The sequence below is a fragment of the Zonotrichia albicollis genome, chromosome 24, assembly GCF_047830755.1.
Source record: "Zonotrichia albicollis isolate bZonAlb1 chromosome 24, bZonAlb1.hap1, whole genome shotgun sequence".
NCBI lineage: Eukaryota > Metazoa > Chordata > Aves > Passeriformes > Passerellidae > Zonotrichia > Zonotrichia albicollis.
The window spans coordinates 119,713-138,514 of NC_133842.1; the positions used below are offsets into that span (position 1 = coordinate 119,713).

The 18,802-nt window shown below is 50.0% G+C and overlaps 1 protein-coding gene across 1 annotated transcript in view; it reads left to right on the plus strand.

Moving 5' to 3' along the window:
- The first annotated feature begins 932 nt into the window (after positions 1 to 932).
- The window catches only part of LOC102065920 (sarcoplasmic/endoplasmic reticulum calcium ATPase 1-like), a 44,701-nt gene continuing 26,831 nt past the window's right edge, over positions 933 to 18,802 (plus strand). Inside the window, exons 1-8 of the mRNA XM_074558029.1 lie at positions 933 to 945; positions 2,907 to 2,987; positions 3,669 to 4,019; positions 8,831 to 8,997; positions 10,983 to 11,071; positions 14,986 to 15,088; positions 16,274 to 16,405; positions 17,209 to 17,334. Coding sequence (XP_074414130.1) covers positions 933 to 945; positions 2,907 to 2,987; positions 3,669 to 4,019; positions 8,831 to 8,997; positions 10,983 to 11,071; positions 14,986 to 15,088; positions 16,274 to 16,405; positions 17,209 to 17,334 — 1,062 coding nt within the window. The remainder of the gene's footprint in view (positions 946 to 2,906; positions 2,988 to 3,668; positions 4,020 to 8,830; positions 8,998 to 10,982; positions 11,072 to 14,985; positions 15,089 to 16,273; positions 16,406 to 17,208; positions 17,335 to 18,802) is intronic.

The window sequence follows — 18,802 nt, forward strand, 5'->3', positions numbered from 1 at the left end:
AACTGGGATAAACTGGGATGGACTGGGAGGGACTGGGAGGGGATTAAAGGGTTAAAAATGGGGGGAAATTGAGGGATTTTTATACTGGTTTGTACTGGTTTGTACTGGTTTGGGGCCGGGAGGGGACTGGGAGGGGACTGGGGCAAACTGGGATAAACTGGGATGGACTGGGAGGGACTGGGATAAACTGGGAGGGACTGGGATGGACTGGGATAAACTGGGATAAAACTGGGAGGGACTGGGATAAACTGGGAGGGGAATTAAAGGGTTAAAAACGGGGGAAATTGAGGGATTTTTATACTGGTTTGTACTGGTTTGTACTGGTTTGGGCCGGGGGGGGGGCTGGGAGGGGGCTGGGGCAAACTGGGATAAACTGGGATATAACTGGGATGGACTGGAGGGACTGGGATAAACTGGGATGGACTGGGATAAACTGGGAGGGGATTAAAGGGTTAAAAATGGGGGGAAATTGAGGGATTTTTATACTGGTTTGTACTGGTTTATACTGGTTTCTATTATTTTATACTGGTTTATACTGGTCCGTACTGGTTCATACTGGTCCTGACCAGTCCAAACTGGTTTATACTGGTTTCCATTATTTTATACTGGTTTATACTGGTCCTGACCAGTCCAAACTGGTTTATACTGGTTTCCATTATTTTATACTGGTCTATACTGGTTTATAATGATTTCTATTATTTTATACTGGTTTGTACTGGTCCATACTGGTTTATACTGGTCCCGACCGGTCCATACTGGTTTGTACTGGTTTATATCTGGTCCAGACCGGTCCATACTGGTTCATACTGGTTTGTACCACTCCATACTGGTTTATACTGGTCCCATACTGGTTTAGGTGAGTCGGTCTCGGTGATCAAGCACACAGAGCCGGTGCCCGACCCCCGCGCCGTCAACCAGGGACAAGAAGAAACATGCTCTTCTCGGGTGAGTGACGTCATCAGTGACGTCATCGGGGTGTGACGTCATCGGGGTCGTGACGTCATCGGAGGGTGACGTCACCCCGATGCGTTCAGGGGGAATTTGGGGGTCTTTAAAAAAAACCTAAAAGTTTGGCCCAAAACCCCCCCAAATTTAGGGGTAAAAAAAACCTCGATTTTTTGTGGGGGTCCAAACTTCTCATTCTCATTGAACCCCAAATTTTTGGGTCTAAAAACCCCCCAAAAAAATCCAAATTTTTGGGTCTAAAAACCCCAATTTTTGGGTCTAAAATCCCCCAAATTTTTGGGTCTAAAAACCCCCCCCAAAAAAATCCAAATTTTGGGTCTAAAATCCCCCCAAAAAATCCAAATTTTTGGGGTCTAAAAACCCCCAAAAACCCCCAAATTTTTGGGTCTAAAAACTCCAATTTTCAGGGTCAAAAATCTCATTTTTGGGTCTAAAAACCCCCGCAAATTTTTGGGTCTAAAAACCCCAAATTTTTGGCTCCAAAACCCCCCAAATGTCCAAATTTTTGGGTCTAAAAACCCCCAAAAAATCCAAATTTTTTGGGTCTAAAATCCCCAATTTTGTGTCTAAAAACCCCCCAAAAAATCCAAATTTTTGGGTCTAAAAACCCCCAAAAACCCCCAAATTTTTGGGTCTAAAACCCCAATTTTCAGGGTCAAAAATCTCATTTTTTGAGTCCAAAAAAAAGCCAAATTTTGGTCAAAAAAAACCCAAAAAAATCCAAATTTTGGGTTTAAAAACCCCCCAAAAAATCCAAATTTTTGGGTCTAAAATCCCCAATTTTTGGCTCCAAAACCCCCAGAAAAATCCAAATTTTTGGGGTGAAATCTCTCATTTTTCGTCCCCCCGCCAGGGGCACCAACATCGGTGTGTGGCAGGGGCCAACATCGGTGTGTGCAGGGCCGGGGCATCGTGGTGGCCACGGGGGCAACACCGAGATCGGCAACGATCCCTTCGGTTTTGGGGCCACCAAATTTTGGGTCAAAAAACCCCAATTTTTGGCTCTAAAACCCCCCAAATTTTGGGCTAGAAGACCTCATTCTTGAGTCTAAAAACCCCAAATTTTGGCGATAAAAATCTCGTCATTTTTGGCTCCAAAAACCCCAAATTTTGGGTCTAAAAACCCAAAAAATCCCAATTTTGGGTCTAAAAACTCCCTCATTTTTGGCTCCAAAACCCCCCAAAAACCCCAAATTTTGGGTATAAAAACCCCCAAAAAATCCAAATGTTTGGGTCTAAAAGCCCCAAATTTCAGGGTCAAAAATCTCATTTTTGAGTCCAAAAAAAGCCAAATTTTTGGGTCTAAAACCCCAATTTTCAGGGTCAAAAATCTAATTTTTGGGTCTAAAAACACCCAAATTTTGGGTCTAAAAACCCCCCCAAAAAATCCAAATTTTGGGTCTAAAGACCCCATTTTGGTCTAAAAACTCCAAATTTTTGGGTCTAAAAACCCCAAATTTTTGGCTCCAAAACCCCCCAAATGTCCAAATTTTTGGGTCTAAAAACCCCCAAAAAATCCAAAATTTTTGGGTCTAAAATCCCCCAAATTTTGGTCTAAAAACCCCTCATTTTTGGCTCCAAAACCCCCCAAAAAATCCAAATTTTGGGTCTAAAAACCCAAAAAAAAATCCAGATTTTTGGGTCTAAAATCCCCAATTTTTAGGTCTAAAAACCCCCAAAAAATCCAAATTTTGGGTCTAAAAACCCCATTTTTTGGTCTAAAAAACCCCAAATTTTGGGGGGTCAAAAATCTCATTTTTGAGCCAAATTTTGGTCTAAAAACCCCCAAATTTTGGATCTAAAAACCCCCCAAAAAATCTCTTTTTTGGGTCAAAAAAATCTCATTTTTGAGCCAAATTTTGGTCTAAAAACCCCCAAATTTTGGGTCTAAAAATTCAAATTTTTTGGTCTAAAACCCCCAAATTTTGTTCCCTTACCAGGGCACCAACATCGGGGCGGGCAGGGCCGGGGCATCGTGGTGGCCACGGGCGTCAACACCGAGATCGGCAACGATCCCTTCGGTTTTGGGGCCAAAAACCCCAAATTTTGGGGTCAAATTCCCCATTTTTGACTCTAAAATACCCCCGAACTTTGGCCTTAAAAACCCCCCAAATTTTGGTCTAAGAAACCCCAATTTTGGGATCAAAAAATCTCCTTCTTGGCTCTAAAAGACTTCAAATTTTGGGGTCAAACCTCTCATTTTTGGCTCTAAGAAACCCCAAATTTTGTTCTATGAAACCCCAAATTTTGGGGAAAAATCTCTCAATTCTACCTTTAAAAAAACCCAAATTCTTTTGATCAAAAACCTTATTTTTAGGTCCATAAAACCCCAAATTTTGAGGTGAAAACCCCCAAATTTTGCGTCTAAAAGCCCTAATTTTTGGTCTAAGCCCCCCAAATATGGGGCCAAAAAATCTTATTTTAGGCTCTAAAAAGTCAAATTTTGGTGTAAAAAAAAATCTCATTTTTACCTCTAAAAAAAGTCCAAAATTGGTCTAAAAACCACCAGATTTTGGTCTAAAAAAGTTCATTTTTTGGGATCAAAAATCTCATTTTTGGGTCTAAAAACCCCAAAAAAATCTCATTTTTGGGTCAAAAAAAATCCAAATTTTTGGGTCTAAAAACCCCCAAAAAATCCAAATTTTTGGGTCTAAAAACCCCCAAAAATCCTAATTTTTGGGTCAAAAAATCTCATTTTTGAGTCCAAAAAAAGCCAAATTTTGGGTTGAAAAATCCCAATTTCTCTCTTTCCCAGGGCACCAACATCGGGGCGGGCAAGGCCGTGGGCATCGTGGTGGCCACGGGCGTCAACACCGAGATCGGGAAGATCCGCGACGAGATGGCGGCCACCGAGCAGGACAAGACGCCGCTGCAGCAGAAGCTGGACGAGTTCGGGGAGCAGCTGTCCAAGGTCATCTCCTTGATCTGCGTCGCCGTCTGGGCCATCAACATCGGCCACTTCAACGACCCCGTGCACGGCGGCTCCTGGATCCGCGGCGCCATCTACTACTTCAAGATCGCCGTGGCCCTGGCCGTGGCCGCCATCCCTGAAGGTCTGGAGAAGGTTCTTGGTGGTTTTGGGGGGTTCTGGAGGGTTCTGGAGGAGGGTGGAGGTCGTTTATGGTGTCTAGGAGGTCACTCGATGTCATTTATGGGGTCTTGGAGGTCGTTCATGGTGGTTTGTGGGGTTTTGGAGAAGGTTCTTGGTGGTTTATGGGGTTCTGGAGAAGGTCTGTGGTCATTTGTGGGGTCTTGGAGAACATTCGTGGTCACTTATGGGGTCTGGGAGGTCGCTCGTGGTGACTTATGGGGTTTTGGAGGAGGTTGGAGGTCATTTATGGGGTTCTGGAGAAGGTTCATGGTGGTTTGTGGAGTTCTGGAGAAGGTTTGAGGTGGTTTATGGGGTCTGGGAGAACATTCATGGTCATTTATGGGGTCTTGGAGAACATTCATGGTGGTTTATGGGGTTTTGGAGAAGGTCTGAGGTCATTTATGGGGTCTGGGAGGTCACTCGTGGTCATTTATGGGGTTTTGGAGGAGGTTGGAGGTCATTTATGGGGTTCTGGAGAACATTCATGGTGGTTTGTGGGGTTCTGGAGAAGGTTTGAGGTCGTTTATGAGGTTCTTGAGAAGGTCTGAGGTGGTTTATGGGGTTCTGGAGAAGGTTCGTGGTCGTTTATGGGGTCTTGGAGAAGGTTCGAGGTCATTTATGGGGTTCTGGAGAAGGTCCATGGTGGTTTGTGAGGTTTTGGAGAACATTCATGGTGATTTAGGGACCATTTGTGGTCATTTGTGGGGTCTTGGAGGTCACTCATGGTCACTTATGGGGTCTTGGAGAACATTCATGGTGGTTTATGGGGTTCTGGAGAAGGTTCGTGGTGATTTATGGACCATTCATGGTCGTTTATGGGGTCTTGCAGAACATTCATGGTCGTTTATGGGGTTTTGGAGAAGGTCTGAGGTCATTTATGGGGTCTTGGAGAACATTCATGGTGATTTATGGACCATTCGTGGTCGTTTATGGGGTTCTGGAGAAGGTCCATGGTGGTTTGTGAGGTTCTGGAGAAGGTTCATGGTCATTTATGGGGTCTGGGAGGGCGCTTGTGGTCATTTATGGGGTCTTGGAGAACATTCATGGTGGTTTATGGGGTTCTGGAGAAGGTTCTTGGTGGTTTATGGGGTTCTGGAGAAGGTTCGTGGTCGTTCATTCAACGACCCCGTGCACGGCGGCTCCTGGATCCGCGGCGCCATCTACTGCTTCAAGATCGCCGTGGCCCTGGCCGTGGCCGCCATCCCTGAAGGTCTGCGGGGGCCTTGAGGTCACTTATGGGGTCTGGGAGGTCGCTCATGGTGGTTTGTGAGGTTTTGGAGAAGGTTTGAGGTGGTTTCTGGGGTTCCGGAGAAGGTTCATGGTGATTTATGGACCATTTGTGGTCATTTATGGGGTCTTGGAGAACATTCATGGTGGTTTGTGGGGTTCTGGAGAAGGTTCGTGGTGGTTTGTGAGGTTCTGGAGAACATCCATGGTCGTTTATGGGGTTTTGGAGGAGGTTCGTGGTCATTTATGGGGTCTTGGAGGTCATTCGTGGTGGTTTGTGAGGTTTTGGAGAAGGTTTGAGGTCATTTATGGGGTTCTGGAGAAGGTCTGTGGTGATTTAGGGACCATTTGTGGTCATTTATGGGGTTCTGGAGAAGGTTTGAGGTCATTTGTGGGGTTTTGGAGAAGGTTCATGGTCCTTCATTCAACGACCCCGTGCACGGCGGCTCCTGGATCCGCGGCGCCATCTACTGCTGCAAGATCGCCGTGGCCCTGGCCGTGGCCGCCATCCCTGAAGGTCTCGTGGTCATTTATGGGGTTGTGGAGAAGGTCTGAGGTCGTTTATGGGGTCTGGGAGGTCACTCGTGGTCATTTGTGGTGTTTTGGAGAAGGTTCGTGGTCATTTATGGGGTTCTGGAGAACATTCATGGTGGTTTGTGGGGTTCTGGAGAACATTCATGGTGATTTAGGGACCATTTGTGGTCATTTATGGAGTCTTGGAGGTCATTCATGGTGGTTTGTGGGGTTTTGGAGAAGGTTTGAGGTCGTTTATGGGGTTTTGGAGAAGGTTCATGGTGGTTTGTGGAGTTCTGGAGAAGGTCTGTGATGATTTATGGACCATTTGTGGTCATTTATGGGGTCTGGGAGGTCACTCATGATAATTTATGAGGTTCTGGAGATGGTTCTTGGTGGTTTATGGGGTTCTGGTGGAGGTTCGTGGTGGTTTATGCGGTTCTGGAGAAGGTTCGTGGTGATTTATGGACCATTCATGGTCGTTTATGGGGTCTGGAGGTCACTCGTGGTCATTTATGGGGTCTTGGAGGTCATTCATGGTGGTTTATGGGGTCTTGGAGAACATTCATGGTGGTTTATGGGGTTCTGGAGAACATTCATGGTTGTTTATGAGGTTCTGGAGAAGGTTCATGGTCGTTTATGGGGTTCTTGAGAAGGTCTGAGGTGGTTTATGGGGTCTGGGAGAAGGTTCGTGGTCATTTATGGGGTTCTGGAGAAGGTTCTTGGTGGTTTGTGGGGTTCTGGAGAACATTCATGGTGGTTTATGGGGTCTGGGAGGTCACTCATGGTGGTTTGTGGGGTTCTTGAGAAGGTTTATGGGGTTATGGAGAACATTCATGGTGGTTTATGGACCATTTGTGGTCATTTATGGAGTCTTGGAGGTCATTCATGGTGGTTTGTGAGGTTTTGGAGAAGGTTCAAGATCATTTATGAGGTTCTGGAGAAGGTTGGTGGTCATTTATGGGGTTCTGGAGAAGGTTCGTGGTGGTTTATGGGGTTCTGGAGAAGGTCCATGGTGTTTTGTGGAGTTCTGGAGAGCATCCATGGTCATTTATGGGGTCTTGGAGGAGGTTGGAGGTCATTTATGGGGTCTTGGAGGTCACTCATGGTGGTTTGTGGGGTTCTGGAGAAGGTTCGTGGTCATTTATGAGGTTCTGGAGAAAATTCATGGTGGTTTATGGACCATTTGTGGTCGTTTATGGGGTTCTGGAGAAGGTTTGAGGTCACTTATGGGGTCTTGGAGGTCACTCGTGGTCATTTATGGGGTCTGGGAGAACATTCATGGTGGTTTATGAGGTTCTGGAGAAGGTTCTTGGTGATTTAGGGACCATTTGTGGTCATTTATGGGGTCTGGGAGGTCGTTCATGGTGGTTTGTAGGGTTTTGGAGAAGGTTCAAGATCATTTATGAGGTTCTGGAGAAGGTTCGTGGTCCTTTGTGGGATTCTGGAGGAGGTTTGAGGTCACTTATGGGATCTGGGAGGTCACTCATGGTCACTTATGGGGTCTTGGAGGTTGTTCCTGGTGGTTTATGGGGTTTTGGAGAAGGTCTGTGGTGATTTATGGACCATTTGTGGCCATTTATGGAGTTCTGGAGACCATCCATGGTCACTTATGGACCATTCATGGTCATTTATGGAGTTCTAGTGAACATTCGTGGTCACTTATGGGCCATTTATGGTCACTTATGGACCATCCATGGTCATTTATGGAGTTCTAGAGAAGTTCGTGGTCATTTTTGGACCATCCATGGTCACTTATGGACCATTTATGGTCATTTTTGAAGTTCTGGAGACCATCCATGGTCACTTATGGACCATTTGTGGTCATTTATGAAGCTCTGAAGAACATCCATGGTCACTTATGGACCATTCGTGGTCATTTATGGAGCTCTGGAGACCATCCATGGTCACTTATGGACCATTTGTGGCCATTTATGAAGTTCTGGAGACCATTCGTGGTCACTCATGGACCATTTATGGTCACTTATGGAGCTCTAGAGACCATTCATGGTCACTTATGGACCATTCATGGTCATTTATGGAGCTCTGGAGACCATCCATGGTCACTTATGGACCATTCATGGTCATTTTTGAAGTTCTGGAGACCATTCGTGGTCACTTATGGACCATTTGTGGCCATTTATGGAGCTCTAGAGACCATTCGTGGTCACTCATGGACCATCCATGGTCACTTATGGACCATTTGTGGCCATTTATGGAGCTCTGGAGACCATTCATGGTCACTTATGGACCACTCATGGTCATTTTTGAAGTTCTGGAGACCATTCATGGTCACTTATGGACCATTCATGGTCATTTATGGAGCTCTGGAGAGCATTTGTGGTCACTCATGGACCATCCATGGTCATTTTTGAAGTTCTGGAGACCATTCGTGGTCACTCATGGACCATCCATGGTCACTTATGGACCATTCATGGTCATTTATGGAGCTCTGGAGACCATTCATGGTCACTTATGGACCATCCATGGTCACTTATGGACCATCCATGGTCATTTATGAAGTTCTGGAGACCATTCGTGGTCACTTATGGACCATTTATGGTCATTTATGAAGTTCTGGAGAACATTCGTGGTCACTCATGAACCATCCATGGTCACTCATGAACCATTCATGGTCATTTATGAAGTTCTGGAGACCATCCATGGTCACTTATGGACCATTCATGGTCATTTATGGAGCTCTGGAGAACATTCGTGGTCATTCATGGACCATTTATGGTCACTTATGGACCATTTATGGTCACTTATGGACCATTTATGGTCACTTATGGAGTTCTGGAGACCATCCATGGTCACTCATGGACCATTCATGGTCATTTATGGAGCTCTGGAGAACATTCGTGGTCACTCATGGACCATCCATGGTCACTTATGGACCATCCATGGTCATTTATGGAGTTCTAGAGACCATTCGTGGTCACTCATGGACCATCCATGGTGCTTTCCGAGGTCTCCACCCCCTGAGGACCTCCCTGTCCTGGGTGGCCGTGGTGACCCGAGATGTCCCCTCAGGTCTCCCGGCCGTCATCACCACCTGCCTGGCCCTGGGGACGCGCAGGATGGCCAAGAAGAACGCGATTGTCCGCAGCCTGCCCTCGGTGGAGACCCTGGGCTGCACCTCGGTCATCTGCTCCGACAAGACCGGCACGCTGACCACCAACCAGATGTCCGTCTGCAAGGTGGGACCCGGGCGGGAGCTCCAGGAACTCCATGGAGAACCCAAAAGTTCTTCTGGAGAACCTCAAAAATTCCATGGAAACCTCAGAAGTTCTCCAGGAACCCAAAAGTTCTTCTGGAGAACCCAAAAGTTCTTCTGGAGAACCTCAAAAACTCCATGGAGAACCCAAAATTCCATAGGGAACCCAAAAGTTCTTCTGGAGAACCTCAAAGTTTCCATGGAAACCTCAGAAGTTCTCCAGGAACCCCAAAAGTTCTCCTGGAGATCCTCAAATACTCCATGGAAACATCAGAAGTTCTCCAGGAACCCAAAAGTTCTTCTGGAGAACCCAAAAGTTCTTCTGGAGAACCTCAAAAACTCAATTGAGAACCCAAAATTCCATGGAGAACCCAAGAGTTCTTCTGGAGAACCTCAAAAGATTCCATGGAGAACCCAAAAGTTCTTTTGGAGAACCTCAAAAGTTCTTCTGGAGAACCTCAAATTTTCCATGGAGACCCCAAAATTTCTCCAGGAACCTCAAAGTTCTTCTGGAGAACCTCAAAGATTCCATGGAAACATCAGAAGTTCTCCAGGAACCCCAAAGTTCTCCTGGAGAACCTCAAAATTTCCATGGAGAACCCAAAATTCCATGGAGAACCCAAAAGTTCTTCTGGAGAACCTCAAAGATTCCATGGAAACATCAAAAGTTCTTCTGAAGAACCTCAAATTTTCCATGGAAACCTCAAAAGTTCTCCAGGAACCCAAAAGTTCTTCTGGAGAACCTCAAAAGTTCTTCTGGAGAACCTCAAAGATTCCATGGAAACCTCAGAAGTTCTTTGCGTTCTCCATGAAACCTCAAAAATTCCATGGAGAACTCAAAAGTTCTTCTGGAGAACCCAAAAGTTCTCCTGAAGAACCTCAAAGATTCCATGGAAACATCAGAAGTTCTCCAGGAACCCAAAAGTTCTTCTGGAAAACCTCAAAAATTCCATGGACAACCCAAAAGTTCTTCTGGAGAACCTCAAAGTTCTTCTGGAGAACCTCAAAAATTCCATGGAAACCTCAGAAGTTCTTCTGAAGAACCTCAAAAATTCCATGGAGAACCCAAAAGTTCTTCTGGAGAACCTCAGAACTTTCCATGGAGACCCCAAAATTTCTCCAGGAACTTCAAAGTTCTTCTGGAGAACCTCAAAGATTCCATGGAAACCTCAGAAGTTCTCCAGGAACCCAAAAGTTCTTCTGGAGAACCCAAAAGTTCTTCTGGGGAACCTCAAAAATTCCATGGAGACCTCAAAAGTTCTTTAAGTTTTCCATGGAACCTAAAAAATTTCATGGAGAACCCAAAAGTTCTTTTGAAGAACCTCAAAAATTCCATGGAGAACCCAAAATTTCTCCAGGAACCTCAAAATTTCTCCAGAAGAACCCAAAAATTCCAATCAGAAACCCCAAAATTCCTCTCAAGAACCTCAGGAGAACCCAAAACTCCTCCTGGAGAACCTCAAAACTTCTCCAGGAGAACCCAAAACTCCTCCTGGAGACCCCAAAGTTCTTCTGGAGAACCTCAAATTTTCCATGGAGACCCAAAATTTCTCCAGGAACTTCAAAGTTCTTCTGAAAAACCTCAAATTTTCCATGGAGAACCCAAAACTTCTCCTGGAGAACCTCAAAACTTCTCCAGGAGAACCCAAAACTCCTCCTGGAGACCCCAAAGTTCTCCTGGAGAACCTCAAATTTTCCATGGAGACCCCAAAATTTCTCCAGGAACCTCAAAGTTCTTCTGGAGAACCTCAAAAATTCTACGGAGAACCCAAAATTCCATGGAGAACCCAAAAGTTCTTCTGGAGAACCTCAAAAACTCCATGGAAACCTCAAAAGTTCTTCTGAAGAACCTCAAATTTTCCATGGAGACCCCAAAATTTCTCCTGGAGACCCCAGAACTCCTCCAGGAGGACCCAAAGCTCCTCGAGGAACCCTTGAGGAACCTGAGGTGTCCCCGTGTGTCCCCAGATGTTCATCATGGACAAGGTGGAGGGCGACATCTGCTCCCTGAGCGAGTTCTCCATCACCGGCTCCACCTACGCGCCCGAAGGAGAAGTGTGAGTCCACCAAGGTCCACCGAGTGTCCTCAAATGTCCCCAGGTGTCACCTGGAGGTCCTCAAAGCCACCACTGGAGCTCCTGAGCTCCAGAACCTTCTCAGATGTCCTCAGAACCTTCTTGAAGGTTCTCAGAACCTTCTCAGAGGTTCTCAAATCCCACCTGAAGGTCCTCAAATGTCCCCTTGAGGTCCTCAAAGCCACCCCTGGAGCTCCAGAGCTCCAGAACCTTCTCAGATGTTCTCAGAACCTTCTCAGATGTCCTCAAAACCTTCTCAAAGGTCCTCAGAACCTTCTTGAAGGTTCTCAGAACCTTCTCAGATGTTCTCAAATCCCACCTGAAGGTCCTCAAATGTCCCCTTGAGGTCCTCAAAGCCACCCCTGGAGCTCCAGAGCTCCAGAACCTTCTCAGATGTCCTCAGAACCTTCCTGAAGGTCCTCAGAACCTTCTTGAAGGTCTTCAGAACCTTCTCAGATGTTCTCAAATCCCACCTGAAGGTCCTCAAATCCCACCTTGAGGTCCTCAAAGCCACCCCTGGAGCTCCAGAGCTCCAGAACCTTCTCAGATGTCCCCAAAACCTTCTTGAAGGTCTTCAGAACCTTCTCAGATGTTCTCAAATCCCACCTGAAGGTCCTCAAATGTCCCCTTGAGGTCCTCAAAGCCACCCCTGGAGCTCCAGAGCTCCAAAACCTTCTCAGATGTCCCAAAAACCTTCTTGAAGGTCCTCAGAACCTCCTCAGATGTCCTCAGAACCTTCTCAGAGGTTCTCAAATCCCACCTGAAGGTCCTCAAATGTCACCTCGAGGTCCTCAAAGCCACCCCTGGAGCTCCAGAGCTCCAGCATCTCCTCAGATGTCCTCAAAGCCTCCTTAGATGTCCTCAAAACCTTCTCAAAGGTCTTCAGAACCTTCTCAGATGTCCTCAAATCCCACCTGAAGGTCCTCAAATGTCATCTCGAGCTCCTCAAAGCCACCCCTGGAGCCCCAGAGCTCCAGAACCTTCTCAAAGGTCCTCAGAACCTCCTAAAATGTCCTCAAATCCCACCTGAAGGTCCTCAAATGTCCCTTGAGGTCCTCAAAGCCACCCCTGGAGCTCCAGAGCTCCAGAACCTTCTCAAAGGTCCTCAGAACCTTCTTGAAGGTCCTCAGAACCTTCTCAAAGGTTCTCAAAACCTTCTGGAAGGTCTTCAGAACCTTCTCAGATGTTCTCAAAACCTTCTCAAAGGTCCTCAAAACCTTCTTGAAGGTCTTCAGAACCTTCTCAGATGTTCTCAAATCCCACCTGAAGGTCCTCAAATCCCACCTGAAGGTCCTCAAATGTCCCCTTGAGGTCCTCAAAGCCACCCCTGGAGCTCCAGAGCTCCAGCATCTTCTCAGATGTCCTCAAAACCTTCTCAAATGTCCTCAAAACCTTCTTGAAGGTCTTCAGAACCTTCTCAGATGTTCTCAAATCCCACCTGAAGGTCCTCAAATGTCACCTCGAGGTCCTCAAAGCCACCCCAGGAGCTCCAGAGCTCCAGAACCTTCTCAGATGTCCTCAAAACCTCCTAAAATGTCCCCAAATCCCACCTGAAGGTCCTCAAGTGTCACCTCGAGGTCCTCAAAGCCACCCCTGGAGCTCCAGAGCTCCAGAACCTTCTCAGATGTTCTCAAAACCTTCTTGAAGGTTTTCAAGACCTTCTCAGATGTCCTCAAAACCTTCTTGAAGGTTCTCAGAACCTTCTCAGATGTCCTCAAAACCTCCTAAAATGTCCTGAAATGTCACTTTGAGGTCCTCAAAGCCACCCCTGGAGCTCCTGAGCTCCAGAACCTTCTCAGATGTCCTCAAAACCTTCTTGAAGGTTCTCAAAGCCTCCTCAGATGTCCTCAAAACCTCCTAAAATGTCCTCACATTCCACCTGAAGGTCCTCAAATGTCACCTCGAGGTCCTCAAAGCCACCCCTGGAGCTCCAGAGCTCCAAAACCTTCTCAGATGTCCTCAAAACCTTCTCAAAGGTTCCCAAAACCTCCTAAAATGTCCTCAAATCCCACCTGAAGGTCCTCAAATGTCACCTTGAGGTCCTCAAAGCCACCCCTGGAGCTCCAGAGCTCCAAAACCTTCTTAAATGTCCTCAAAGCCTCCTCAGATGTCCTCAAAACCTTCTCAGATGTCCTCAAAACCTTCTTGAAGGTCCTCAGAACCTTCTCAGAGGTTCTCAAAACCTTCTCAGAGGTTCTCAAATCCCACCTGAAGGTCCTCAAATGTCCCCTCTCGAGGTCCTCAAAGCCACCCCTGGAGCTCCAGAGCTCCAAAACCTTCTCAGATGTCCTCAAAACCTTCTCAGATGTTCTCAAATCCCACCTGAAGGTCCCCAAATGTCACCTTGGGGTCACCAAATGTCCCCTGGTGTCCCCATGTCCACCTCGACCCCGATGTTCTCCATGACCTTGATGTTCCTCAACGTTCTCCTGTTCCTCAGTGTCCTCCTTGACCACAATGTCCTCAATGTCCATGATGTCCATCCATGATGTCCATGGTGTCCATGGTGTCCATGATATCCATGGTGTCCACCCCACCCTGATGTCCACCCCTGGTGTCCCATGATGTCCATGATGTCCATGATGTCCATGATGTCCCTGGTGTCCATGGTGTCCCTGATGTCCCCAATGTCCATGCTGTCCATGATGTCCATCCATGATGTCCACCCCTGATGTCCATCCCTGATGTCCACCCCTGGTGACCCCGCTGTCCATGGTGTCCATCCATGATGTCCATCCCTGATGTCCATCCCTGATGTCCACCCCTGATGTCCACCCCTGGTGACCCCGCTGTCCATCCATGATGTCCATCCCTGATGTCCACCCCCGGTGACCCCGCTGTCCATGGTGTCCATGATGTCCATCCCTGATGTCCACCCCTGGTGACCCCGCTGTCCATGGTGTCCCTGGTGTCCCTGATGTCCACCCCTGGTGACCCTGATGTCCATCCCTGATGTCCACCCCTGATGTCCACCTGGTGACCCCGCTGTCCATGGTGTCCATGGTGTCCATGGTGTCCATGATGTCCATGGTGTCCACCCCACCCTGATGTCCATCCATGATGTCCATGGTGTCCAACCATGGTGTCCATGGTGTCCATGATGTCCATCCCACCCTGATGTCCATGGTGTCCATGATGTCCATCCCTGATGTCCACCCCTGGTGTCCACCCCTGGTGACCCCGCTGTCCATCCCTGATGTCCATCCCTGGTGTCCACCCCTGGTGACCCCGCTGTCCACCCCTGATGTCCATCCCTGATGTCCACCCCTGGTGACCCCGCTGTCCATGCTGTCCATGGTGTCCCTGATGTCCATCCCTGATGTCCAACCCTGATGTCCATCCCTGATGTCCAACCCTGATGTCCACCCCTGATGTCCATGGTGTCCCTGATGTCCACCCCTGATGTCCATCCCTGATGTCCACCCCTGGTGACCCCGCTGTCCATGATGTCCATGATGTCCATCCCTGATGTCCATCCCTGATGTCCACCCCTGGTGACCCCGCTGTCCACCCCTGGTGACCCCGCTGTCCATGGTGTCCATGGTGTCCATGGTGTCCATGATGTCCCTGATGTCCATCCCTGATGTCCATCCCTGATGTCCACCCCTGGTGTCCACCCCTGGTGACCCTGCTGTCCATGGTGTCCATGATGTCCATCCCTGATGTCCATCCCTGATGTCCATCCCTGATGTCCATCCCTGTGTCCACCCCTGGTGACCCCGCTGTCCATGGTGTCCATCCCTGATGTCCACCCCTGGTGTCCACCCCTGGTGACCCCGCTGTCCATGGTGTCCATGATGTCCCTGATGTCCACCCCACCGTGATGTTCATGATGTCCCTGTGTCCACCCCTGGTGTCCACCCCTGGTGACCCCATGTCCCCCGCGGTGTCCGCAGGCTGAAGCAGGACCGTCCGGTCAAGGCTGGTCAGTTCGATGGCCTGGTGGAGTTGGCCACCATCTGCGCGCTCTGCAACGACTCCTCGCTGGACTACAACGAGGTGACCACAAAGGGGGGAGGTCCTCTGCTGGCCACCATGGGCATCTCCTGTCCTCTGCTGCCTCCTGGCCACCCATCCCATCCCACCATGGCCATCTCCTGTCCTCCTGGCCCACCATGGGCATCTGGGTCCTCTCATGGCCACCTGTCCCACCCCACCATGGTCATCTCCTGTCCTCTGCTGCCTCCTGGCCACCATGGGCATCTGGGGCATCTCCTGTTCTCCTGGCCCACCATGGTCACCTCCTGTCCCACCCATCCCACCATGGTCATCTCCTGTCCTCTGATGGCTCCTGTCCCACCATGGTCACCTCCTGTCCTCCTGGCCCACCTTGGCCATCTCCTGTCCTCCTGGCCCACCATGGTCATCCCCTGTCCTCCCGGCCACCATGGTCATCTCCTGTCCTCTGATGGCTCCTGTCCACCCATGGTCACCTCCTGTCCCACCCATCCCACCATGGGCATCTCCTGTCCTCCTGGCCCACCATGGTCATCTGGGTCCTCTGATGGCTCCTGTCCACCCATGGTCACCTCCTGTCCCACCCATCCCACCATGGTCATCTCCTGTCCCACCATGGTCATCTCCTGTCCCACCTGTCCCACCATGGTCATCTCCTGTCCTCCTGTCCCATCATGGTCATCTCCTGTTCTCTGCTGGCCTCCTGGCCCACTCCAGGTGTCCACCTTGGTCACCTGGGCCATCTCCTGTCCACCTGTCCCACCATGGTCATCTGGGCCATCTCCTGTCCCACCCGTCCCACCTTGGTCATCTGGATCTTCTCCTGTCCCACCCGTCCCATCCCACCTGGGTCATCTCCTGTCCTCCTGTCCCACCTTGGCCACCTGTCCCACCTGTCCCACCTGGGCCATCTCCTGTCCACCTTGGTCATCTGGGCCATCTCCTGATGTCCCCAGGCCAAGGGTGTCCATGTGAAGCTGGGTGAGGCCACCAGGTCCCCATGGTCCCCATTGTCCTCTCCTGATGTCCCCACTGTCCCCAGGCCAAGGGTGTCCATGAGAAGGTGCCTGAGGCCACCAGGACCTCATGGTCCCACCAATGTCCCCAATGTCCCCATTGTCCTCTCCTGTCCCACCCAGGCCAAGGGTGTCCATGAGAAGCTGGGCGAGTCCACCAGGTCCCCATGGACCTCATGGACCTCATGGTCACCTCCTGGTGTCCCCTCAGGCCAAGGGCGTGTATGAGAAGGTGGGCGAGGCCACCGAGACGGCGCTGACGTGCCTGGTGGAGAAGATGAACGTGTTCAACACGGACGTGAGGAACCTGAGCAAGGTGGAGAGGGCCAACGCCTGCAACGCCGTGAGTGACCCGGGGAACCTGCGGGGAACCCGTCCCACCTCCAGGAGAACCTGTCCCACCTGTCCCACCTGTCTTATCTCCTGGAGAACTCCTGGAGAACTCCTGGAGAACCCATCCCACCTCCTGGAGAACCCATCCCACGTGTCCCACCACCTGGAGAACCCATCCCACCTGTCCCATCTCCTGGAGAACCCATCCCACCTCCAGGAGAACCCGTCCCACCACCTGTCCCACCTGTCCCATCTCCTGGAGAACCCCTGGAGAACCCATCCCACCTCCAGGAGAACCTGTCCCACCTGTCCCACTTGTCCCACCTCCTGGAGAACCTCCTGAAGAACTCTTGGAGAACCTCCTGGAGAACCCATCCCACCTCCGGGAGAACCCATCCCACCTGTCCCACCTGTCCCATCTCCTGGAGAACCTGAGGAACCTTCTCCAAACCTTGGTTCCACCTGAGGAACCTTCTCAAACCTCGGTTCCACCTGAGGAACCTTCTCCAAACCTCCATCCCACCACCCCAAACCTCAGTCCCACCACCCCAGACCTTCTCCAACCTTCTCCAAACCTTCTCCAAACCTTGGTTCCACCTGAGGAACCTTCTCCAAACCTCGGTTCCACCTGAGGAACCTTCTCCAAACCTCCATCCCACCACCCCAAACCTCAGTCCCACCACCCCAGACCTTCTCCAACCTTCTCCAACCTCTGTCCCACCACTCCATGACCATGTCCCACCACCCCAGACCTTCTCACACCTTCTCCCCTCCTGGTCCCACCACCCGGGGTCACCTCCTGTCCGTGTCCAGGTGATCAAGCAGCTGATGAAGAAGGAGTTCACGCTGGAGTTCTCCAGGGACAGGAAGTCCATGTCGGTCTTCTGCTCCCCGGCCAAGGCCTCGCGCGCCGCCGTGGGCAACAAGATGTTCGTCAAGGTGGGTCCCACCAGGCCGGGACCTTCTCCAACCTGGGTCCCACCAGGCCGGGACCTTCTCCAACCTGGGTCCCACCAGGCCGGGACCTTCTCCAATCTTCTCAAACCTGGGTCCCACCACCTGGAACCTTCTCTAGATTTGGTCCCACCACCCCAAAACTTTTCCAACCTTCTCCAACCTTGGTCCCACCACCCTAAACCTTCTCAAACCTTCTCCCAACCTTCTCAAAACCTTCTCAAACCTTGATCCCACCACCCCAAACCTTCTCCAACCTGGTTCCCACCACATGAAACCTTCTCAAACCCTCTCCAACCTGGTTCCCACCACCCCAAACCTTCTCCAACCTTCTCCAACCTGGTGTCCCACCACCGCAGGGAGCCCCCGAGGGCGTCATCGACCGCTGTAACTCCATCCCCCCACCCCATGACCGTGTCCCACCACCCCAAACCTGCTCCAACCTTGGTTCCACCACCCCAAACCTTTGTCTTACCACCTCAAACCTGGTTCCCACCACCCCAAACCTTCTCCAAACCTTCTCCAACCTTCTCCAAACCTTCTCAAACCATCTCCAAACCTTGGTCCCACCACCCCAAACCTTCTCCAACCTTGGTGTCCCACCCAGGGAGCCCCCGAGGGTGTCATCGACTGCTGTAACTCCATCCCACCACCCTAAACCTGCTCCAACCTTGGTCCCACCCTTCTCAAACCCTCACCAAACCTTCTCCAACCTTCTCCAAACCTTCTCCAAACCTGGTTCCCACCACCCCAAACCTTCTCCAAACCTTCTCAAACCCTCACCAAACCTTCTCCAACCTTCTCCCAACCTTCTCTAACCTTGGTCCCACCACCTCAAATCTGGTTCCCACCACCCTAAACCTTCTCCAAACCTCAGTCCCACCACCCCAAACCTTCTCCAACCTTGGTCCCACCACCCCAAACCTTCTCAAACCTTCTCCCAACCTTCTCCAACCTTCTTCAACCTTCTCAAACCCTTACCAAACCTTCTCCAACCTGGTTCCCACCACCCCAAACCTTCTCCAACCTTCTCCAACCTGGTTCCCACCACCCCAAACCTTCTCCAACCTCGATGTCCCACCACCGCAGGGAGCCCCCGAGGGCGTCATCGACCGCTGTAACTCCATCCCACCACCCCATGACCATGTCCCACCACCCCAAACCTTCTCCAACCTCAGTCCCACCACCCCAAACCTTCTCCAACCTCGGTCCCACCACCCCAAACCTTCTCAAACCCTCTCCAAACCTTCTCCAAACCTGCTCCAACCTTCTCCAACCTCGGTCTCACCACCCCAAACCTTCTCCAAACCTTCTCAAACCTTCTCCAACCTGGTTCCCACCACCCCAAACCTTCTCAAACCTTCTCCAACCTTGGTCCCACCACCTCAAACCTGGTTCCCACCACCCCAAACCTTCTCCAACCCTCTCCAAACCTTCTCAAAACCTTCTCAAA